Source organism: Schistocerca piceifrons, chromosome 7 (assembly GCF_021461385.2).
Source record: "Schistocerca piceifrons isolate TAMUIC-IGC-003096 chromosome 7, iqSchPice1.1, whole genome shotgun sequence".
Lineage (NCBI taxonomy): Eukaryota > Metazoa > Arthropoda > Insecta > Orthoptera > Acrididae > Schistocerca > Schistocerca piceifrons.
Genome location: NC_060144.1, coordinates 36,189,573 through 36,215,646, shown reverse-complemented (window position 1 = coordinate 36,215,646; position 26,074 = coordinate 36,189,573). Strand labels below are relative to the sequence as shown.

The 26,074-nt window shown below is 40.7% G+C and overlaps 1 protein-coding gene across 3 annotated transcripts in view; it reads left to right on the top strand.

The window, feature by feature from the left end:
* Positions 1 to 25,783, top strand: part of LOC124804614 (protein FAM169B-like) — a 96,376-nt gene extending 70,593 nt beyond the window's left edge. For 2 of the 3 annotated variants that reach the window (XM_047264814.1, XM_047264815.1), the window contains 2 exons: positions 12,948 to 13,124; positions 25,369 to 25,783. In XM_047264814.1, coding sequence (XP_047120770.1) covers positions 12,948 to 13,124; positions 25,369 to 25,532 — 341 coding nt within the window. In that variant the 3' untranslated portion in view covers positions 25,533 to 25,783. The remainder of the gene's footprint in view (positions 1 to 12,947; positions 13,125 to 25,368) is intronic. The other variant, XM_047264816.1, reaches the window with a different exon arrangement.
* The last annotated feature ends 291 nt before the right edge of the window (positions 25,784 to 26,074 follow it).

The following is a 26,074-nucleotide window of genomic DNA, read 5'->3' as shown; positions in this document are numbered from 1 at the left end:
ATCTTCGTATCTATCATTTACATATGAGTATCAAAATGTTAGAAGTAGTCACAATCAAGCTACAGAAGCTCATTACAAACAGTACTGTAATGTGCTTAAAAATGTTGTTAGGAAGGCAAAGAGTATGTGGTACACAAATAGAATACCTAATACATAGGATAAAATTAAAACCATATGGTCGGTTGTGAAGGAAGTGCCTGATCAGCAGCACAAGGTCAACGATATAGTCAGTTCATAGTAAAAATATTTCTGTTACTGATAAATCAGATGTATGTACAGTATTTAACAATCATTTTCTGAGCATTGTTGGTGAATTAAATAAAAATTTAGTTTCTGTGCTGAATCATATAACTCTCTTGGCAAATTGATTTTTTTGGGTACATAATCATTTCTTTTTTATCTGTTATTACTTTTATGTTGTAATTTCATGTACTGACATGTTCCATGATCTTGGACATTTTCTCATCGGTTAAGTCCTATGAAACTTGAGGTGTAAATAAATAAATAAGTAAATAAATCATATAGGTCATGTTGAATGTTACTTGGCATTATCGAGCAGTAGGCTGATTACTGTACATTATCAAATGATAATTAATGTGATCCAAAGATGATGAGTCAATACACCAATATGTTTCAGCATTAATCATGGATACAGAAGCTCCAGTATCCACTTGAAAATTCATATCCATGTCACTGGTGACCAGTGAGACCATCAGTTTGAGTAGAGCTTTATGGTTAGCTGATGGCACCAGCTTAATGATGTGCAGTGTGGTATTCCACAATGGCAAAAGCTTAAGGTGCATTTATACCTTTGTGACTTTCTATGCACACTAGGTGCATGCAGCCATTGCACGAAGAGGCAAGGAGGTGCATGCCTGTTAATTATGCACACAGGGGCACAGGAGTCTCCCCATAAGAGACAGGGAGATATGTGCCTCTGCTTACACATGCAGCAAGCATGCTTCACAGCAGCTAGCTGCAAGGTGCAATAGCCACATGCCCCCACTTTTTGCAAGAAAAACATTGTGCTATGACAATTGTAAATTGTGACCTTTTTTTAAGAGTGGGAAAAAAGTTCATCTTGACTATCAGAAAGGTTGCTAACTTTTTAAAACAGGAATAACCACTAATTGTGTGCTACAAGTTTCCATCAAATCATCAAACACTGTAGATATAGAGGTCATTGTTGGCGTAAATATCATTCATGTTGATGCTGTTTGCAGAACGTTATCCCACTTTTTGCTAAGCACTTCAGCAAACCATTCTACTATTTCTGTAGTATCTCAGATGCCACATAATTTTCTGTAGTTGATGCTCTTTCAGCCTCAAGTGCACTGCTACAATTCAATAAACTTTACGTCCATAATGCAGTAATAATGTGTACACGTTTGAGTTGTTCATACCAGTTGCATGTTGTAGCCTGACAAAAAGTACCACATAGTGTGTGGAAACCAAAATTGGTGCCAAGTTGATGACAAAAATTGTTGTAGAGAGTGAATGTTAAAACTTCAAATAATGTGAGCCCAAATCAGTACTGATGAAAGAGCCGGGATTGTCCTATACATCAGAATGCAATCAGGTTGAGTTCAAAATTAAATTCCTGGTCCAGAAAAGGAAAGTGACAGTGGTATTTGGATATCAGTATAATGAAGGATTCAATAGCTGATACGAACTGTTGATCAGTTCACTTGGCTGGGTTCTTATTTCCTCTAGTGGGCCAGTGACCATCCCCATCAGATGTGTTTGACTTGACCTCTTTAAGTTATAGCTGCCAAATGTGGAACTATCTGCCACATAATTATTGTTATTGCCAAATCTAGTATTTGTACTTATGTATAAATGGAGGCTGGCTACTTGTGTATAGAAAGAGCTGACAATATGTTGGCTGGATACATGTGTATAAAAAGAGCTGACAATATGTAATAATCTACCTGAAGTGCATTCTAAGATCATTGCTCACAGCACCTTATGAACAACAGTGGGCAGGTCATCGAAATATTGTGCAGAAATATGGGATGATCGTCGTGCTTGAATATTCATAAATGTGTCTCCTAACTAGGTAACGTATGTTATGGTTTCGGTTAACTTTTGAAAATGTTCTACCAGATACACAGTTTTCAATCAAATAATTCTAATTACATCTGGATATGCTCTTGTACTGAGTTGTTAAAAAAGAGAGAAATTTGTATTTCAAGTACATTGCTGTGATTTTAGCCCTAAATTACATTTCACTGCATACTAAGTTCACAGCAAAATAGTCTATCTATATGTTGCAGGCAGTGGCACTGTCTATTGTTTATAGGAAAATGATGGCATCATGAGTGGAGAAATTTTTTGTATTGGAGGTGATTAATTGCAAATTTCATATGGCAACCATTCATCTTATTGCACACACAAAGAGAGAGTGCTCTTGCTTGCATATAAAATGAAAATAGTGTTTGTACCGTAACTAAATGTGCTTCTAAAGGAACCACAAGAAATGTAACGTGTAGAGAAAGTAGCAAACTCAAGATTACACAACCAGTACAATATTTAATGAAGTCTCTTGTGCATAGCAGCCTGTACATATTTCATACATTGAGGAGACAAAAGTCAAGAGAAGTCGTATGCAGAAGACACTATTATTGTGTGCACAACATATAAAATGGCATTGCACTGGCACAGCTGTCATCTGTATGCGGGGTGATACATGTAAAAAGGTTTCAGGCTTGGTTATAGCTGCACAACTGGAATTAGCAGACTTTGAACAAAGAATGGTAGCTGAAGCTAGATTTGCAGAACATACTATTTCAGAAATTGTTAGAGAATGCAGTGTTCCATGATGCACATTGTGTTCTGAGAATGCCACATTTCATGCATTTCCTCTCACTAAACAGTGGCAGATGGCCTTCACATAATGACCTAGCAGCAGCATTTGCATAGAGTGTCAGTGCTAACAGATATGTAACACTGCAAGAAAGAACCACAGAAATCAGTGTGGGACATACGGCGAACATATGCATTAGGACATTGTGGCATTAATGGGCTATGGCAGTACATGTCCAGCATGAGTGCTTTCGCTGAGAGCACGACATCATCAGTAGCACTTCTCTGAGGCTCATGACCATAGTTGTTGGACCATAGATGACTGGAATCCCGTGGCCTCATCAGATGAGTCGCGATTTCAGTTGCTAAGAGCTGATGGTAGGGTTTGAGTGTGGTGCAGACCCTATGAAGTCATGGACCCTAGCTGTCAACATGACACTGTGCAAGCTGGTGGTCGCTCCATAATTGTGTAGGCTGTTTTTACATGAAATTGACTGGGTCCTCTGGATGTTCTGCAACTTGGAGACTATTTGCAGCCATTCATGGGTGTAGTGTTTCCAAACAACAATGGAATTTTTATGGATGAAAATGTGACACATCATGGGACCACAATTGCTCAAAATTTGTTTGAAGAATATTCTGTACAATTTGAGTAAATGATTTGGCCCCCTGGATTGCTCGACATGACTCCCATTGAACATTTATGGGTCATGATCAAGAGGTCAGTTCATGCACAAAATCCTGCACTGGTAACAATTTTGCACTTATGGATGACCTGTTGTTGTTGTCGTTGTTGTTGTTGGTGGTGGTCTTCAGTCCTGAGACTGGTTTGATGCAGCTCTCCATGCTACTCTATCCTGTGCAAGCTTCTTCATCTCCCAGTACTTACTGCAACCTACATCCTTCTGAATCTGCTTAGTATATTCATCTCTTGGTCTCCCTCTAGAATTTTTACCCTCCACGCTACCCTCCAATGCTAAATTTGTGATCCCTTGATGCCTCAGAACATGTCCTACCAACTGGTCCCTTCTTCTTGTCAAGTTGTGCCACAAACTCCTCTTCTCCCCAATTCTATTCAATACCTCCTCATTAGTTATGTGATCTACCCATCTAATCTTCAGCATTCTTCTGTAGCACCATTTTTCGAAAGCTTCTATTCTCTTCTTGTCCACACTATTTATCGTCCATGTTTCACTTCCATACATGGCTACACACCATACAAATATTTTCAGGAACTACATCCTGCCACTTAAATCTATACTCAATGTTAGCAAATTTCTCTTCTTCAGAAACGTTTTCCTTGCCATTGCCAGTCTACATGTTATATCCTCTCTACTTTGAGCATCATCAGTTATTTTGCTCCCCAAATAACAAAACTCCTTTACTACTTTAAGTGTCTCATTTCCTAATCTAATTCCTTAGAATCACCCGACTTAATTCGACTACATTCCATTATCCTCGTTTCGCTTTTGTTGATGTTCATCTTATATCCTCCTTTCAAGACACGGTCCATTCCATTCAACTGCTCTTCCAAGCCCTTTGCTGTCTCTGACAGAATTACAATATCATCGGCGAACCTCAAAGTTTTTATTTCTTCTCCATGGATTTTAATACCTACTCCGAATTTTTCTTTTGTTTCCTTTACCGCTTGCTCAGTATACAGATTGAATAACATCGGAGAGAGGTTACAACCCTGTCTCACTCCCTTCCAAACTACTGCTTCCCTTTCATGCCTCTCGACTCTTATAACTGCCATCTGGTTCCTGTACAAATTGTAAATAGCCTTTCACTCCCTGTATTTTACTCCTGCCACCTTTAGAATTTGAAAGAGAGTTTTCCAGTCAACATGGATGACTATAGAGCAGAACGTCTCAAGATTTCTGTAGGGAACAACTTGTTGACTCCATACTACATCAAGTTGTTGCACGACACAAAGCGAAAGGAGGTCCAACACGATATTAGGAGGTATCCCATGACATTTGTCTCTTCAATTTATGTGTATATTTAGGGATAGTTATAGAGACTACATGTTCATGCCTAACAATTTCTGATGTGCTAATAGTTACTATGATCTTACGTTAGGAAGGTACAAGCCTCTGTGGTACACATTTTCGAAATTCAGTGGTGCACATACACAAGTCCCTGGGGTCACAGCAAAGCAGACCTAGAGAATGGCCTCATGGTTAAGGAGGTGTCCTAATCAGGGTGGAAAATGTAGGTTAATAGATTTTAAAGATTATAAAGAATTTGGTACATGCAAATATCTGAGTGAGTATTGTGTACACAATTGTGTGTATCAAGTATGGAATGTAAAGGGATGGTCTACAATCTCAGATCGGCTGTGGGTTGTATCAGGAATACTTATCAACGAAGTAACAAGGCAATGTATTTCAGCTTCACATGTGCCTGCTGCCTGATGTCCAGTATGCAGTGGCCACAAACCTCATGGTTCTTCTTCACCTGAAGATGGGCTTATAATCGTCTGAAACTAGTTGTGACTGTACTAATAAAACTATTTACAACAGAAGCTATTTTTTACAGCTGTTAACTAAATTTTATGCATACTGCATTCACCACAGAGACTGGACACTTTTGTCACAAAGAAATGTTCAGATTAGATAAGTCACAATAGGGAATTTGGATGACAATAGCTTTTTAGATGAAATATTTTTGGAGTGTATTAGCATTTCATCTGTCAACTGAATATGGAACCTGCTTGCCTGAAGTGTGCAGCACCCTTCTACCATACTGGTGAATACAGTTAACTGCCAGGTTATGTAACATCATTGCTTCACTGTCTTTGGGGAGGATTGGTAAATGGTAGATTGCATTTCTGCTTGGAGAGATTATATATCTGAGCAAATTTTCTTAGATGAAGATAAGGATATTACCTCCAAAGCCACCTGTTTTTACCCCGTTGTAACTGTTGAGTGTAACAATGCAAAAAGGGAAATGTGTTTGATCATTCTCTGCTTATCACTCTCAAATGCCTAGGTCACCAGTTTACTGAGGCTGCACATTTAATAAAATTTACTGACTCTTATGTGTGTAGCAAGTGACAACTGCTTTGAAATTTGTTAACCAAGCATGGCACGTGTGTTGCATATAATTTGGAATATTTTGCCATTCAGTATCTGCTCTCACCCCATAATTTCAAATGGTATGACCATGATACTAATGGTTGGCTATTGGACTGTAAAGAGAGAGACCTACTTCAGGTATGATTGCATAGAAAACAAAACCACAGCCTAATTGTGCTTGACATGATTGTTATCATGTACAACCAAATTGATGATAAAAGATGTAAAGTTCCTCACAAATAAAAGATGATGTCCTTTAATGTAATCTATTTGTCTTCGTATGGTGTAAAACATGCCTAACAGTAACACACACATTCACACTAACATGACAAATTCTAAAAATCATTCATCCAGAAAAAAATCATACACAATTCAGTATTCCTGTTTCAACAGAATATATTTCTCTCAATGCACTATCAAACACTTTAGAATTCAACTTCATGTACTTCTGACCCCCTACTCTTCCATTACATGTTCACTTGACTGAGTCTGTCCCACTATTATCTTCATACCCTTGCTACTAACTCACATTTTTCATGCATAATGACAATGCACTATCAACCAGAAAAGGTGGGAACTATGGAAAGTTCTGGAAGTTAAGGCTCACCAACTAACGCCTGCTGCTAGGTAACATTGTGGCAAGGATTTTGGTTACAATATCCTTACACCCCCACCCTTAATTGTTTGGCAAAATGTAAATTTTGGCAAAAATAACAGCTCACAGATCCAATGACACAAATCTCCCATCTAGATCATAAGACAATATTAAACACTGAAACACACCACGAAATGTCTGTGACTTTTTCAGCCACTGTCATGAAGGCTGCCTTGCACAACAGTTGTGTTGGATGTGATAGTACCAATATGCTTCACAGGGCAATCTATATGTCAGGGGCATTAAAAAATTTTTTTTTTTCAAGCCCTTGACATGTAAGCTGCACTGTGCAATGTATGTGTTGTAGGAGTACTATCGGCCTGCTTAATTGATCTATTTTACAGGCGCTACACATGTGGATGGACATGGCTGAGTAGAGGGGTGGGCAGGGGACTGACAGAGAGGGGGGGGGGGGATGAGATGAACAGGCAGAGTGGGGAGGAGGACAGAGAGAATGGGCAGGAGAGATGTGTGCAATATATGTTTTGAATATGTACACAAGTGAAGCTGCAGGGAAAAGGCTAGCACATATGTAAATGTACATATTTGTCTCTGTGTGTGCTGTAGGTGCAGTGTCCCCTCCTAAACCACTAGATAAATTTCAACCAAATTTAGTACACATATCACTTGCTATCTGGGAATCAGCACTGTGCTCCTAGCTCCCATGGGAATGGAGAAATGGGTGAAGGGTGTTTTCAACCCTTGGCAGCTAGACTTTCTTACATGCAAGGTGGACCATAGATACATATAATGAGTCAAAAAGACACCCCAATAGTCAATACAGTGTAAGGAAAGTCATCACAGTTCAGAATGCTTCAGACAGCTTTTAAATGTGATTTACAATTGACTACAAAATTAAAATGACAGCAATCAACACAGCACCATTTTCTTGATTTGATGGTGCAAAGCAATTATGAAACACATAAATATCACACAAATTGAATACATGACAAGCATATAGAAAGATATAATCTGTAAAAAAACTCTGAAAATATATAGTACTATATGAATCAAATAATGAAAGGTGAGTCTTTGTGTGATAATGTTGAGTTAGGCATGCTAATTATCCAAAAATACAAATTACATAATGTATGTTCTTAACATATAGCATGTCAGTAGTAAACAAACAAGTGCTCAAATCTGTTCAACAAATTTGTAGCTGCTACAAGTGTGTAAATAATCAAGATTGGAACATTGTAAGTATAGTGTACGTAAATTGCAATTGGTTTTAGATGTACAGTTATCAAACAGTCAATCACCTAAATACAAAACAATCACCTTTATATTTTTATTTTCATTACATTAATCATGTTAGAATGTTCCCTACCAAAATGATATTAATAAACAAACATACATAAATAACAACAAATTAGGCATGATAATCTTGTTAGTAGAAGCGTGAGGTGTAAGACGAATGAAAAAACAGAAGAAAAACACTCATTTGTTTTATTAATGTTTTGTATCGTTTAAAACACTGCACTTTACTTACATTTGCTGCACTCACAAACACCTGAAGTTCACACCCAGAATGTATACACAGGCAAGAAAAAAGAATTTCCTGGATTTTTTTAGATTTCCAAGTTAAAATAAGGTATTTTTCTGGGTGAAAATAAACTATACTCCAGTTGAAAGTAAATTTTTTCCACGTTAACTGACAATATACTTTGCCTCGGAGCTGTAAAGCGTATCAATCTTTGAACGGTAAAGATTGTATACACTGATGTAGAACTTCCCAGCAAAAAACAACACATTTTGGAAAGATCCTATTGCATGGCAACATGTTCACTGCATATTTTGGTATTACAAAAGTATAAATACGAGATCACCAAATACAGCGTGCTAGTTTCTGAACACAGAACACCAACAAATAAGGAGTGTCATGCCCATGCAGTGATACAGAAACAGAGGCCATAGTAGCACTCTGAATGGCATGCCAGCGAACTTCGAATATGTATCCTTGCTTCATGAAATACGACTACTAGATTATATTTTTCATCAAGAAAAGCTAACCTTTCACATTTAATACTGGTCCTCAAAAACTTGTGCTGTTTTTTCTCATTGTGTTGTTAGGCAGGGTCCTAAGAACACAGCTTAAACTGCAGTAGCTGAATATTTCTAACAAGCACAATTTTAAATTTTACTTTTGTGCACCAAACATTTTGTGTGTTACCTGGCTGAATACATGTTCCTTCAAACCTTTTGACTTTTCCATACAAAAACTGATTATGTGTGAAATTGCTCAAGAACTCACCTTGCACTTGTTTTGGGATAATTATACTTTTTGCCATCATTATTGCATAATTTGTAATCTATGAAAGAACTACAATAAATATGGAAAACTAACCTTGAAGCTTGGTGTGCCCCTTTTAAGATAAACACAAATGTGCCAGTAAGATTTTAAATGAATGCATAAATGGCTGGTCTTCTGGCCCTCAAATTTTTGTAATAGGCTGATCCTCAAAGTGTTTAAGTTTTGAAAGAGTCAAACCCTCAATGATTTAAGAAATTCAATGTACTTTCTCACACATTGTCTTGTGTAAAAGGAAATTTACTTTGAAAGTAATCGCAATATTTTCCCACACCCTATTAGAAATGTAAACAGTTGCAGTGTCACACTCATTGAATGCAGCTCTTTCCTATGATGTATCACGTAGTCTTTGTTGTAAAGCCTTTGACTCATTTTGCTGTCAGCACTGCACTGCACTGTGTTTTGTTTTTGTAAATAGTGCATTTTCTTTGCAACTAGTTTTATTTTGGTGTTATTCTCTCGTTTATGTTATACTGCTGCAGTATTATTGGTGGGCACGTCCCTGATCACACGTGGGAGAGGATGCAGCCTGCCTCTGTTGGTGTGTCCAGTAAGCTGATGCTCAGTAGCTACGCACTGGCATCAAATGAATGAGAGGGCATTACCTTCCCATGGGTATATTTGTGTTTTGGTAGAGCCAGCCATCGTGGTATGGTGATCTGCTGCTGTCTGCTAGTACATCTGTTGCCATGCAGCTGATATTATCTCATTCCTCCACTGGGTCTGTGAAACAGTCATGGCACCAACTGGTTGAAGCATGTTGCACTGCTGTCCCCATGTATGTGGAACTCAAGTGCTACAAATGTGAATGCACAGGAGATCCACTGGCATTTTTGCACAGTCCAATTGCTGTAATACTATGTTCCCAGCCTTAATTGGCCCAATACAACTTAATTAAGATACTCCATATGACTCTTCCTGTCACCACAGCATATTGGTTCTTTAAACTGGCTTCACTTGGGCATTGGTGCTGCCGCTTAACATGACAGTTAATGTTTCACAGCCCGTAATGTTTCACTGCCTGTCTCATATGCGTGAAAAGCAACAGCAAATTGGGCCAAATCATGATGTTTTCTTCACTACCTGTGTAGTGTCATTTTTTTCTTCAGTAGTCAATTGCTTCATATATCTTGCCAGAGTTTTCTCTTCTGCCTTGCGAGTATCGCACGTACTCATACCTGTCTTTTATATCTGCTTTTTCATTTATATTGATTCTTCTTTCTTTGTCATGTCTTTCCTGTAGAGCCGTTAAGAGGTTTGTTTGTGTTACCATGCTTCACATTTATTCTGCTATATTGTTCCAAACCACTGGATTTTGCACTTTGCATCCTCTGTGTCTCCCATCGATTTTTGGGAGTAAACCCTTTCCCTTTGTACATCTGTTATTCTCATTTTGGTAGCTTCTAATTATTTCTTTTTGACAGAAAACATTTACTTTAAACAATTCTTTACCCCAAATCTCCGATTTAGTTCCTTTTCCATTTCGTACTTACAGCATGGAGATTTACAACGTGCAACTCTATTAAAGAGTCACTTCTCCTGTAATTGTCACCCATTGTGACGCTGAAAGTTGATGGCTCAAAGGTGCCTAACACCTTCCTATGCAACAGTGCATAAGCATAGCACTCTGTGACATCACCCTCAGGCTCAGTGACACTTTAAACAGCAAGGTGTCAACACTTGAGACAAAAATGCCAGAGCTCAGAAGTTCATGTGAGGTGTAAGATTCATTAATGATGCCAAATTGCTATCAAATTTCACCACAATTCTGCCCAACAACATGGTGGTTGTGTCACATGCTGGAAAGGTCATTATACCTCTCGTACCATACTTCAACTCTTCTTCTGACACCTCTTTGATGGAGATCAGAACTGCAACACCCAGAGTTGAAATCACAGTGTGGCCAAGGAAAACCTTTCAGATGTATCATTTCTCAGAACTGACACGAAAAGGCATCAGGATGTAGTGCAAAGGGCATCAAAGAAAACACCGCTGTCCTTGATGTCTTCATTCCCACACATTTTGCAGTCAAAAATGATGGTTCCCAGTGTTATGAACAACAGGATGACATTTTTGACTGCTGACATCCTATGAATGATTCGCCATTTCTATAAGGATATTGTGGGCCTGGAACCCCACTGAATATGGTCTGACCCTTTGGAGAGGAGAGCAGCTCTCTGTTGTACTCTGCAGTGGAGTGTATGCTGATATGAAACTTCCTGGCAGATTAAAATTGTGTGCAGAACTGAGGTTCAAACTCGGGACATTTGCCTTTCATGGGCAAGTGCTCTACGAACTGAGCTACCCAAGTAAGGTTTACAACCCATCCTCATGTCTCTTCTTTCTCCCATTACCTTCGCTCCTACCTTCCAAACTTGACAGAAGTTCTACTGTGTAACTTAAAACAGTTGTTGACAGTGTTACATGGTATACCTTTCATAACTGAAAGTAATTAAGGTTTCTCATTTGAGGGCTCTTTCGTAGGAAGCACAGTTTTTCTGCAGAAGTATACAATGTGTTTTTGCAAGTCACACCTATAATATTGATGAGATAGACTCCCAGTAATGTATAAAACATATATTATGAAAAGGATAGATCGCTACTCATCATAAAGGTGACAGGTTGAGTTGTAGACTGGCATGACAAAAAGACAGTAACATATAAGCTTTTTGCCAAAGCCTTCTTCAGAAAAGAAAAAGAAGCAAAACACACACACACACACACACACACACACACACACACACACACACGACAGCTATTTCCAGAGAGAATGCAACAGAAACACACTGAACAGGAGTAACAATTCAAGGGAGGGCAGGGAAGGGTGAGGAATGGCAGGGTACAGGTGGGGAAAGAGGAATCGGCTCTGCCTGGCAGAGCATGCGAGCATTAGTGGTCGAAGGACAGAGTGCCAAGCACAGTGTCGGGAGGCTGTGGAGGAGGGAGGGAGGGAGGGAAGAAACGTGAAGCAGAAAGGAGAGAAGTAGAGAAAGGGAAAAGATTTCTGGGTGGGTGGCAGACGGCAGTGCACAATGAGGGTGAGGGGAGACAAATTGTGAGGAAGTGAAAGGATAGAGGGGGTGGAAACAGTTGGGTGGAGGTATGGAGATAATAGGTTACTGTTCCTTGAGTCAAGGATGATTTCAGGAGCAAATAATGTGTTGTAAGAATAACTCCCATCTGTGCAGGTCAGAAAAGCTGGTAGTGGAGGGGAGGATCCAGACGGCCAGGGTTGTGAAGCAGCCATTGGATTCTCCTCTCCACCACCAGCTTTACTGAACTGTGCAGATGGGAATTATCCTTACAATACTTTCTCTGATCCTGAAATCATACTGGTCTTAACCTACGGTAACCTACTGTCCCCAAACCCTCCAACTGATGACCATCGATGTTAAGTCCCATAGTGCTCAGAGCCATTTGAACCATTTGAACCCAAACCCTCCACCCAATTGTTTCTGCTCCCTGTCACTTCCTTCACCTGCTCCAATTTTCCTCCCTGCACTCTCATTCTGCACTGTTCCCTGTCAGTCCAACCATCGGGCAGAGAGCCGCTCTCCTTCCTGCTCAACATGTTTCTCCCCCTCTCCCTCCCCCACAGCGTCCCAATGCTGCATCTGCCAGCCCTGTCCTTCCATCTCTAGTCCATGCATGCTCCACCAGGCAGTGCTGTTTCCTCTTCCCCTCACCTGTACTCTGTCACCCTTCCCTGCCCTGCCCTGCCCCGGATTGTTGCTCCCATTCGTTGTGTTTCTGTTGCATTCTGGCCAGAAAGGACAGAGATAGTGTCTCTCTCTCTCTCTCTCTCTCTCTCTCTCTCTCTCTCTCTCTCTCTCTCTCTCTCTGTGTGTGTGTGTGTGTGTGTGTGTGTGTGTGTGTGTGTGTGTGTTTTGTGCTTTTTTTCTGTTTTTTTTCTGTTTGTTCTTTTCTGAAAAACGCTTTGGTAAAAGTCTTATATGCCACAGTCTTTTTGCGGTGCCTGTCTGCAGCTCAACATGTCATCTTTATGGTGAATAGAAATCTATTGTTTTCATAGTATTGTTGATATTCCAATAAGAATATTGCACTGTTTTGACATACTGAAATTAAGGGTACATTGCAGGTGTAACAGATGAACGAACAGCTGAGCAGTATCCAATGGTCACTCTTGACTCTATATATGTCTCCCCATTTCATCGACGATGTGGAGCTGCTACAAAGTTACTTGAGCATCTTGCTGCAACTCATTGTGATCAAGATATTGCTGTTAGTACGCCTATCTCATCCACAATGAGAAAAGGTAAATTTTCTTGTAATATCAATGATTTACAAATTTTAGTAGAAAGGCAAATAGAAAAATACCATTTATTTGAGTCTTACTTTAAGATCCAAATATTCTCTTTAAAGAATTCTGTAGGAGATTAATATATTTATAAATGCGTATAAAAGTTATTTTACAGCATAGTTTCTCTGACTATCTCAGTATTTTCTTTTGAAAAAAATTTAGTTGCTATTCATGCAATTAAAAAAAGTGCCCTGTGAAATTATTTGGTAAGATTAAAAATGTTCACAAGCTATTTTGATGTATTAACAATTACAGATGTTTTTTACTCCTCTGCTGTCACAGTGTTTTGATTGATACTTGTACTTACGTATATAGTATATGTATAGTATATGCAATTATACACGATCTCGTCAGTTATTCTGAATCCTCAGATTTCTATAAATAGTTTGGTCACTGTTTGCAGTAGTGGACCAGACCTTCTTCTCAGTTCCAGTCTGCTGTGCTAATTGTTCTTCTTCAACGGGCAGTTGTGCATGGAGCAGTAAGAGAAGCTGTTCTCCTGCTGTCACCAAATCAACAAATACCCAGATGTCAGTTTAAATCATATATTCTTGAACATTATAAACAACATTTCCCATTAACATCTTTCAGAACACCAGATTAGTATTACAAGTGCCTGAAATATGTTCTGTACATGACAGATCGTCACCTAAGGTCCAAATAAACACCATTTCATATCTCTTCACAGAGAAGAAGCTGGTCAAGCACTGTTGTGTACAGTCCTATATCATGGGCCGAGCTCATCTTTGGTGTGGCACCATCATGGAGTAAGCAGCCCTACATCACAGCAGGTGGCAATGTTTTAATGCCCACACTGCTTCGCTGTATTATTCCATCTCTGCACAGAATTCACCACATTTCCCACACAGTGGACTGTCAGGTCTTTTTGTCTCACTTATACATTAAGGATTCTTCCAACATATTTCATCTGGTAAATTGCACCTACAGAATAGCCTGTGACACTACATATTCTGCCATTGGGGCAATCACTTACATTGAACTTTCATCGCTTCTTGCTTAACTTATGTCTTTTTAATATTTTTATTACTGTACACACCATATAGCAGAGATGCTGAGTCGCAGATAGGCACTAGAAAAAGACTGTCACAAAATAAGCTTTCGGCCGAGAAGGCCTTTTTTGAAAATAGACAAAAAACACACACACACACACACACACACACACACACACACACAAAACAGTAGTCTCTGGCAGCTGAAGCCAGACTACAAGCAGCAGCAACAGCACATAATCGGAGAGGCAACTGGGTGGGGCTGAGGAGGAAGCTGAGGCGGAGAGGGAGAGGTTATAGCAGGTGGGGGATGGTAAAGCATTCCTGGGGAGTATCTAGAATGAGGTGAAGAGAAGATAGGGCAGCTAGGTGCAGTCAGGAGATAACACAGAAGGAGGGGGAGAGGGGAGGGGGAAGTGGAAAAGGAGGGAAGTAAAAAGACTGGGTGCATTGGTCCAATAGAGGGCTTGTAGTGCTGGAATGGGAACGGGGAAGGGACTAGATGGGTGAGGACAATGACTAACAGGGGTTGAGACCAGGCTGGTTACGGGAACATAGGATATATTGCAGTTAGAGTTCCTACCTGCGCAATTCAGGAAAGCGGGTGCTGTTGGGAAGGATCCATATGGCACAGGCTGTGAAGCAGTTAGTGAAATGAAGAATGTCATGTCGGGTAGCGTGTTCAGCAATGGGGTGGTCCAGTTGTTTCATGACCACAGTTTGTTGGTGGCCCTTCATGCAGACAGACAGCTCGTTGGTTGTCATGCCCACGTAGAATGCAGTACAGTAGTTGCAGCTTTGCTTTTAGATCACATGATTGGTTTCACAGGTAGCCATGCCTTTGATGGGATAGGTCACGTTTGTGACTGGACTGGAGTAGTTGGTGGTGCAAGGATGTATGGGACATGTCTTGCACCTTGGTCTGTTATAGGACGAGGGTATTGTGTAGGTTCAGTGGACTGCAGAGAACCACTGTGTGTGTAGGGGGCAGCGGTGGGGGTGAGGGGGGGTGGAATGGGGGAGAAGATAGTGGGCAGGGTATTTCTCATTTCAGGGCACGACGAGAGGTAGTCAAAACGCTGGTGGAGAATGTAATTCAGTTGCTCCAGTCCTGTGTGGTACTGAGTTATGAGGAGAATTCTTCTCTGTGGCCACATGGTGAGACTTTGGGCGGTGGTGGTGACTGGAAAGATAAGGCATGGGAGATTTGTTTTTGTACAGCGTTGGAAGGGTAATTATGGTCTGTAAAGACCTCAGTGAGATCCTTGGTATATTTTGAGAGAGACCACTTGGCACTGCAGATGTTAGCTAGGGAGTCCTTGGTATGGAATGAGGTATTGCTGGTGGTTGGTAGATTTGGTATGGATGGAGGTACTGATGCAGCCATCTTTGAGGCAGAGGTCAACATCTAGGAAGGTTCTTGATGGGTTTAGTAGGACCAGGTGAAGCAAATGGGGGAGAAGGCGTTGAGGTTCTGGATGAATGTGGATACGGTATTCTCAATCCCAGTCATGAAAATGTCATCAGTGAATCTGAACTATGTGAGGGGTTTAGGATTCTGGGTGTTTAGGAAGGATTCCTTTAGATGACCCATCAATAAGTTGGTTTACAGGGTGTATATGACCTGGGAGGTCTGGGAAAAACCTGGGAATTTTTTCATCCAGGAGAAAACCGGGAAAAACCTGGGAATTTTTCATTGTTTTAGTTTTCAGTTAAATTTTTGTGATTTTGACTGGTAAGAACCAATACTCCAACAAAGGATATTACTGTATCCCACTTCTGCAGAATAATACTGCAGCAACAAAACATGAACAAGAGGGGGAAAACATGAAAATAAAACTTAAGTCGCAAAGGAAATGCGCCATATACAACAACAAAACATAGTGCTTACAGTTGTTTACATTCGATTCGTTTGAGCAGTTGTGGGCAGGCTCTTGTGCATGCACAGTTGAGTCGTGTATGAGTAGTACCTTCTCCCACTTCTGGCTACAGATGTGTGGCTGAGTGCAACTATCTAATATTGCCGTGGTTCGGAAATATTGTGGATCCGGGGCTATGCACAGACCAGTCTGAGCTGTAGTGGGGAGGTGGGTAGTCTCCGCGTGATATGTTAGTGATTTTGCTGTTTCCTCGCCATTTATTGCTTTCACATTAAATGAAAACAAGTGACAAAAAGCAGATTACAGAGTACATGACGACTCAACACAAAAGTTTTGTCTCAAGTACAGATAGCGTTGAGGATCAGTGGACAAAGTTCAAAATGATCGTACAATATGCGTTAGATGAGTATGTGCCAAGCAAGATCGTAAGGGATGGAAAAGAGCCACCGTGGTACAACAACCGAGTTAGAAAACTGCTGCGGAAGCAAAGGGAACTTCACAGCAAACATAAACATAGCCAAAGCCTTGCAGACAAGCAAAAATTACGCGAAGCGAAATGTAGTGTGAGGAGGGCTATGCGAGAGGCGTTCAATGAATTCGAAAGTAAAGTTCTATGTACTGACTTGGCAGAAAATCCTAAGAAATTTTGGTCTTATGTCAAAGCAGTAGGTGGATCAAAACAAAATGTCCAGACACTCTGTGACCAAAATGGTACTGAAACAGAGGATGACAGATTAAAGGCCAAAATACTAAATGTCTTTTTCCAAAGCTGTTTCACAGAGGAAGACTGCATTGTAGTTCCTTCTCTAGATTGTCACACACATGACAAAACAGCAGATATCGAAATAGACGACAGAGGGATAGAGAAACAATTAAAATCGCTCAGAAGAGGAAAGGCCGCTGGACCTGATGGGATACTAGTTCGATTTTACACAGAGTACGCGAAGGAACTTGCCCCCCTTCTTGCAGCGGTGTACCGTAGGTCTCTGGAAGAGCATAGCGTTCCAAAGGATTGGAAAAGGGCACAGGTCATCCCCGTTTTCACGAAGGGACGTCGAACAGATGTGCAGAACTATAGACCTATATCTCTAACGTCGATCAGTTGTAGAATTTTGGAACACGTATTATGTTCAAGTATAATGACATTTCTGGAGACTAGAAATCTACTCTGTAGGAATCAGCATGGGTTTCAAAAAAGACGGTCATGTGAAACCCAGCTCGCGCTATTCGTCCACGAGACTCAGAGTACCATAGACACGGGTTCACAGGTAGATGCCGCGTTTCTTGATTTCCGCAAGGCATTCAATACAGTTCCCCACAGTCATTTAATGAACAAAGTAAGAGCATATGGACTATCAGACCAATTGTGTGATTGGATTGAAGAGTTCCTAGATAACAGAACACAGCATGTCATTCTCTATGGAGAGAAGTCTTCCGAAGTAAGAGTGATTTTAGGTGTGCCGCAGGGGAGTGTCGTAGGACTGTTGCTATTCACAATATACATAAATGACCTTGTGGATGACATCGGAAGTTCACTGAGGCTTTTTGCAGATGATGCTGTGGTGTATCGAGAGGTTGTAACAATGGAAAATTGTACTGAAATGCAGGAGGATCTGCAGCGAATTGACGCATGGTGCAGGGAATGGCAGTTCAATCTCAATGTAGACAAGTGTAATGTGCTGCGAATACATAGAAAGATAGATCCCTTATCATTTAGCTACAAAATAGCAGGTCAGCAACTGGAAGCAGTTAATTCCATAAATTATCTGGGAGTACGCATTAGGAGTGATTTAAAATGGAATGATCATATAAAGTTGATCGTCGGTAAAGCAGATGCAAGACTGAGATTCATTGGAAGAATCCTAAGGAAATGCAATCCGAAAACAAGGGAAGTAGGTTACAGTACTCTTGTTCGCCCACTGCTTGAATACTGCTCAGCAGTGTGGGATCCGTACCAGATAGGGTTGATAGAAGAGAGAGAGAAGACCCAACGGAGAGCAGCGCGCTTCGTTACAGGATCATTTAATAATTGCGAAAGCGTTACGCAGATGATAGATAAACTCCAGTGGAAGACTCTGCAGGAGAGACGCTCAGTAGCTCGGTACGGGCTTTTGTTAAAGTTTTGAGAACATACCTTCACCGAAGAGTCAAGCAGTATATTGATCCCTCCTACGTATATCTCTCGAAGAGACCATGAGGATAAAATCAGAGAGATTAGAGGCCACACAGAAGCATACCGACAATCCTTCTTTCCACGAACAATACGAGACTGGTATAGAAGGGAGAACAGATAGAGGTACTCAGGGTACCCTCCGCCACACATCGTCAGGTGGCTTGCAGAGTATGGATGTAGATGTAGATATAGATGTAGATGTAGAAAACAAAACGGATTTCTGTGGCCAGAAGCTATCAAATGAATCAAAATACATTCGCATAATTATGGAAGGCTAAAAATATATTATTAGTTTCAGGTTTTATTTCCACCTTTCTGACAGTGAAGCATTAATCACCTTGCAGAACAATGAAGTTATTTTTGTCGGTTTGCTAAAGATATTTGGCTTTTATTAATCTTTAGCGCTGAGGCAGTCAATTTATTTGAAACAAAGTGTTTTATTTCACACTGTTGGCTAGTTTCAACTCTTCACTGCATTTCAAGTACACATTTTCCATCTTCTAGCTCGCATGGCACTATGCCATAATAAAGAACCAAACATGAAATAATACAGTGCTGGTTCTCAAGAAAATTTACATCTGAATCTGGACATACGAATGTGCACTTTAAGCCGAATTATGCATTTTAGTATGGTTCACGAAATTCCGCTCTTGAAGTATCCTCTGATGTCTTGTTTCTTTTGTGACATAGTGCAAGATCTTTTAATGTTTCACACACACGAACATACGGGCTTCCTGCATCATTGTAGCTGCGCAGGAGCAGTGGTGCCTATTATCTGGCGGTCTATGGAAACTGCTGAAACGAATCAGTTTCTAACTGGTCACGGGAAAATATTGCGAATGGTGGTTTGAAAAGCACTACTTTCAAAGTAAATTTCCTGTTACACAAAATGAACTATGTGTGAGAATGTACGATGAATTACTTAAATCACAGAGCGTTTGACTCTCAATTAAAAATCAACTCTTTGAGGACGACCATTTAGAAGAATTTCAAGCCCAGAAAATCAAGACATTTATGTCGTTATTAAAAATTTTACTGGCACATTTGGTGTGATATATCTTAAAGTGTAATACACTTAAAAGAGATCAACAATATATGTGGAGGCTTAATTTCTCTTGCAGCTTATTAATCTTCAAGACCACGATTATATGTGAAAGCTTTGTTTTTCTTGTAGCAACACTATGAATATTAATTTAAACCATTAACTTTTCTTATTTTTATGTTCACGCTACTTCAGAGTGATCTTGCTATTGGCTGACTACATCACGTGTCCTGTGCTGTCATCAGCTGGCGAGATCACGTAACATGAGCTATGACCAGCTTACAAAAGCACATCACAATCTCGATTTCAATGCTTTGGAAAGTAACATGCGGTGTTTGGTGGAATTCGAGTTTATACCTTCATAACACAAAAATATGCAGTGTACATGTTGCTGCTCAGCAAAGATCTTTCCTAAAGTGCCGGGAAATTCTACATCGACATATAAAACCATAAACATTCAAAGGACATAAGTTTTACAGTGCTGAGTAAAAGTATACTGTCACTCAACACGGAAAAAGTGTATTTTTGCCCGGGAGAAAGTGTATTTTCAATCGGGATAGCCGGGAAAAATCCGGGAATTTTTTTCCTTGTCCATGTATACACCCTGGTGTAGGGTGGTGCCATGTGGGTGCCCATAGCAATATCCCAGGAATTGTTTGCAGGTAATGCCTTCAAAGGAGAAGTAATTGTGGGTGAGGATGTAGTTGGTCATGGCGACTAGAAAGTAGGTTGTTGGTTTGGAATCTGTTGGGCATTGGGAAAGGTAGTGTTCAATAGTGGTAAGGCCATGGACGTTAGGGATGTTAGTATAAATGGAGGTGGCATCAATAGTAATTTGCAGGGCACCATGTGGTAAAGGAACAGGAGCTGTGGAGTGTTGGTGGAGGAAATGGTTGGTATCTCTTATGTAGGAGGGTAGGTTGCAGGTAATACGTTGAAGGTGTTCATCTAACTTACCCTCCTATACAAAGATACCAACTATTTCCTCTAAGAACTCTCCACTTTTCCTGTTTTGCCACACAGTGTCCTGCTCACCACTATTGATGCCACCTCCCTTTACACTAACATCTCTAATGCACATGGCCTTTCCCAATGCCCAACGGATTCCAAACCAACAACCTCACTATATCATCACCCAAAATTATTTCTCCTTTGAAGGCATTACCTACAAACAAATCTGGGGTATGACTATGGGCACCCGGATGGCATCATCCTATGCCAACCTATTCATCCTAAACCCCTCAGCTGGTTCAGATTCATTGATGACATCTTCATTATCTGGACTGAGGGTGAGGAAACCCTATCCACGTCCCTCCAGAACCTCAACACCTTCTCCCCATTTGCTTTACCTGGTCCTACTCAACCGAACAAGCTACCTTTTTAGATGTTGACCTCCACCTTAAAGATGGCTGTATGAGTACCTCTGTCCATATAAAACCTACCAACTACCAGCAGTACTTCCACTTCGACAGCCGCCACCCATTCTATACCAAGAAGTCCTTCTGATACAGCCTAGTCACCTGTGGCCGTCACATTTGCAGTGATGGGCAGTTCCTCTCGAAATATATTGAAGGTCTCACTAAGGCCTTTACAAACTGTAATTATCCTCCCAACCTTGTAAAAAAAAAAAAAAAAAAAAAATGTCTCCTGTGCCTTATCTTCCCTGTCACCCACCACCTCCCAAAGTCGCACCATCCAGCCAAAGAGGAGCATTCCCCTCTTAACTCAGTACCACCCAGGACTGGGGCAACTGAATTACATTCTCCACCAGGGTTTTGACTCTCTCTCGTCGTGTCCTGAAATGAGAAATACCCTGTCCACTACCCTTGCCCCCTCCCCTCCCCACCCCTCTCCTCCCCTCCCCACACTGGTATTCCTCTGTCCACTGAACCTACACAACATCCTCATCCGTCCCTACAGAACCCTTGCTCCTAACCCCTTCCCTCATGGCTCATATCCCTGTAATAGTCCTAAATGCAAGACCTGTCTCATACATCCTCCCACCACCACCTACTCCAGTCTAATCGCAGGGCTACCTGTGAAACCAGTAATGTGACCTACAAGATAAGCTGCAACCACTGTACTACATTATATGTGGGCATGGCAACCAACAAGCTGTCTCTCCGCATGAATGGCCACCAACAAACGGTGGTCAAGAAACAACTGGACTACCCAGTTGCTGAACTTGCTGCCCAACATGATAGTCTTCATTTCTGTGACAGCTTCACAGCCTGTACCATATGGATCCTTCCCACCAACACCAGCTTTTCTGAATTGCGCAGGGGGGAGCTCTCCCTGCAGTATATCCTACATTCCCGTTATCCTCCTGGCCTCAACCTTCATTAGTCATTGTCCTCACCCATCTGGACCTGTTCCCATTCCAGCACTACACAGCCCTCTATTCCATCAATACACCCAGTCTTTTTACTTCTCTCCTTGTCTGCTACCCCTGCCCCCTCTCGCCCCCTCTTTCTGTCTTACCTCTCAACTGCACCTACCTGCAGACCCTCTATCCACCTCGTCCCTACATGCTTCTCAGCAGCCCTTTACCAGGACAGCTGACCAGCTTCATCATTTCCGAGATGCTCATTCTTAGGTGGTGGTTCATAACAACTTTGTCAAAGTCACTTACAGCAGTGGACTTCCTCTTTTTGGTCTGTATTGCTACAGAATGATTGATTCTCCATTTGTCTCTGCTGCACTTGCATACTTTCCTTACCACATCATGTGTTCACAATTTCACAAGGGAGCATCCAGTCTCACATTGGGCAGGAATGGTCATCATTGCATTCCATCTCATAGTTCCCATTATTGTATCAAATTTAATAATTTAACTCACCATAATTAAAATCTAATCCATAAACACTGAAGCACCAAAGAAACTGGTATAGGCATGTGGATTCAAATACAGAGATATGTAAACAGGCAGAATGCAGTGCTGCGGTCGGCAATGCCTATATAAGACAACAAGTGCCTGGCACAGTTGTTAAATCGGCTACTGCTGCTGCAATGGCAGGGTATCAAGATTTAAGTGAGTCTGAACGTGGTGTTACAGTTGGCACATTTGCGATGGGATACAGCACCTCTGCGGTAGCGATGAAGTGGTGATTTTCCCATATGACCATTTAATGAGTGTACCATGAATATCAGGAATTCGGTAAAACATCAAGTCTTTGACATCACTGCAGCCAGAAAAAGATCCTGGAAGAATGGGACCAATGACAACTGAAGAGAATCATTCAACGTGACAGAAGTGCAACCATTCCTCTAATTGCTGCGCTCAGCCATCAATAAGTGTCAGCGTGTGAACCATTTAACGAAACATCATTAATATGGGCTTTCGGAGCCAAAGAACTACTCATATACCCTTGATGACTGCATGACACAAAGCTTTACACCTCGCCTGGGCTCATCAACACCGACACTGGACTGCTGATGACTGGAAGCATGTTGCCTGGTCGAACGAGTCTCATTTCAAATTGTATTGAGCAGATGGATGTGTATGGGTACAGAGACAACCTCATAAATCCATGGGCTATGCAAATCAGCAGGGGACTGTTCAAGCTGGTGGAGGCTTTGTAATGGTGTGGGGCATGTGCAGTTGGAGTGAGATGGGATCCCTGATACGTCTAGATATGACAGTGACATGCAGGTAAGCATCCTGTCTGATCACCTGCTTCTATTCACGTCCATTGTACATTCCAGTGGACATGGGCAATTCCAGCAGGACAATGGGACACCCCACATGTCCGGAATTGCTACAGAGTGACACTCTCCTGAGTTTAAACAGTTCTGCTGATAACCAGACTCCCCAGACATGAAATTATTGAGCATATCTGGGATGCCTTGGAGCATCGAGTTTAGGAGAGATCTCCACTCTCTCGTACTCTCATGGATTTATGGACAGCTCTGCAGGGTTCATGGTGTCAATTCCCTGCAGCATATTTCAGACATTATTCGAGTCCATGCCACAATGTGTTGTGGCACTTCTGCATGCTCACGTAGGCCCTACGTGATATTAGGCAGGTGTTCTAATTTCTTTGGCTCTTCAGTTTATGAGAAATAGAAGATGGGCTGATATTTATTGGATTCTAGGAAGGCTCTCTCTAGGTGGCACACAAAAACACTGGTGTAAGAGAAGAGGAGGAGGAGGAGGAAATTAGTGTTTAATGTCCCGTCGACAATGAAGTCATCAGAGACGGATTAGGGAAGGATGTGGAAGGAAACCGGCCATGCCCTTTCAAAGGAACCATCCTGGCATTTGCCTGAAATGATTTAGGGAAATCACGGAAAACCTGAATCAGGATGGCCAGAGACAGATTTGAATCATCATCCTCCTGAATGCGAGTCCAGTGTGCTAACCACTGCGCCACCTCGCTTGATGTAAGAGAAGATATCTTTCTGTTGTCTAGTGTGTTCATTGGTCTCTCCTCAAAGACGAAATAGTAGCTGTTACACCATAAAAACTAATTAAAGTGAAGTGAAGTGAAGTGAAGTGAAGTGAAGGGAAAGGAGGTCACACATTAGTTTACATATGGGTGATGTTAGCCTGTCAGAAAGTTTCAAAACACAACACACATTGCAGCAGAGTAAAAGATTCAAAAACAACCCCTGGGTTGTGGCTAAGGTGTTACTCCTCAATATCCTTTCTTCCTTGTTGGTAGTGTAGTGATATGTGCAGCAGATCATCTGTGAAGTTTGGAAAGTAGGAGAGAATTGAAGCTGTGAGCCTGGATTGTCATTGGTGGCTGAAAAGCTCAGCTGGTAAGAGTGCTGAATGTGAAAAGTAAGGTACTGGGTCTGAGTCCTGATGTGGTAAACTATTTTAATCTCCCCACTACACAGTGAAAAGTTCACTAAAAACAAGTTTTTGTGATCCACCATTGGTAAATAATGCACTCACTAGTGCCTAAGGAAACTAAATCAGCACAGTTCCTTTGTTTTTCTTTCATTATTCCTAGAAAATTCCTTTGTGCCAAATTATGGGTTCACCATTATTATTCATTTGACATCCACTATTATTTTCTTATTTAATCTATCGACAAAGTTCCTTCTTTCACCATTAAGTTGTTTTCCTGCTTTGTGTCCTGCCCGCCTACATTTCATTTTTTTTAAAGTCATACTCATTTCTTCCAGTCCAGTAGGTTGCCTGATCCATTTCTTTGTGTTTTTATCTCTTAATTGCCAACATGTGTTGCTCCTATAGCTCCTAAGCAAATTGTTTTTGCAATGGAAGTCTGTATCTCACTGCCAAAATTCAAAACTAGTTATACACACTGATTACAAGCTTACCATTTGTGACACAGTGAAATCTTTGTTTTGACAACTGATTACCTTACTAGGCAGTTTGTACTTTCCTGTTTATTTACTTTGCTGCCCATAAAGTTATAGTATTCAACTACATTAGACACACAAACTCAATGCGATCAGTGACTTCCTTGGTAATTTGTACTGTTTCTTTCCAGATGCTTATTTTAGTCTTATAATTTAATTCTGGTCTCCTTCCAAATATACTGCACTCAGTTGTTCCATAATTCTTGAAATTTCTCTTCACTGGAGGCAGACAACACAATGTCACCAGAAAAATAAATTTTCCAGGTATAAATATATTAGTAGAAGGAGCGAAATGTGACAACTCAATATATAGTTGAGGTGTTCAGCAGTCGATAGACACATAACACATAAACAAGCCTGGAACCAATGGATGATATCCTCCTTAAGCGATACCTACTACAGAAACACACACACACACGGCTACATTGTCCTGGCCAGATACATTCCACCAGCCCTGCAGCTTGACAAGTTATGTTCCAGTCACCCTTCTGCAGTTCCCACTATTGTGATGAAGTGTAATGGAAGCTTATCATTGGTGGGTATATTAGCAAATCTAACAGATTGAACCAGTTCCTTGTTTATCAAGATCTTGTTGAAACTGAGCCAAATGTTTCCCAAAACTAAGAATCCAATGGAAAATTTTAATTCATACTCATTGCTCATTCCAGTTATGTTAAGTGTAACTTGTTCTATAGACTTTTATATTAAACAATTTAGTGGAATAAGTGTAGATTGACTTGCTTGTTTTTCATTTCTACAGTGCTGAAGAAATTTCTTGCAGAGAGACCAACATACCGGCGAAAATTTTGGGAAGTAGAAGGGACAGGACAAGAAGGAGACAGAAAATTGATATGGTATTCTCTTCTGAGGAAAGAAAGACTGTTACAGAAGACTGAAAGAAGTAATTCACAAGTTCTTATTTAGTCCTTTGAAGAACAAAAACCTATGAATGAAAATTTTAGTAATGTTTGTTATGCCATTTCATCAGAACCATGGAGGAGAATGGAGAGAGAGAGAGAGAGAGAGAGAGAGAGAGAGAGAGAGAGAGAATAAACCAACTTTCTCCCAAACATTTCTTCTGTTAACGTATAACTTTTTATGTTCATTTATATGGTGTCTCTTCTTCATAATGAAATCTACAGCACACAGTGTCTGAATAAAGGCATATAGTGGGATATTCAGTCTTCACTTCTGACCCAGCATGCAGTTTAAAATTAAATGTGATAATGTAATGTGGTGAAGTTTTTGGAGGTGTATGAATGATGTAAATTTTAAGGTAAAGGATGCTTATGTAATTATGAGTGTAACTAGGTCTTATTAACACTCAGCAAAAAATGTGTGTACTATCTTAAAACAGATAAACAAATATTCTCTGGGTCAGTATTAGGATTTCACACATGGAAAAGGCACTTGAAATCATGAGGAGGAGTCAAATGTGTAATAACACTAAGACAAAAGTCAATACT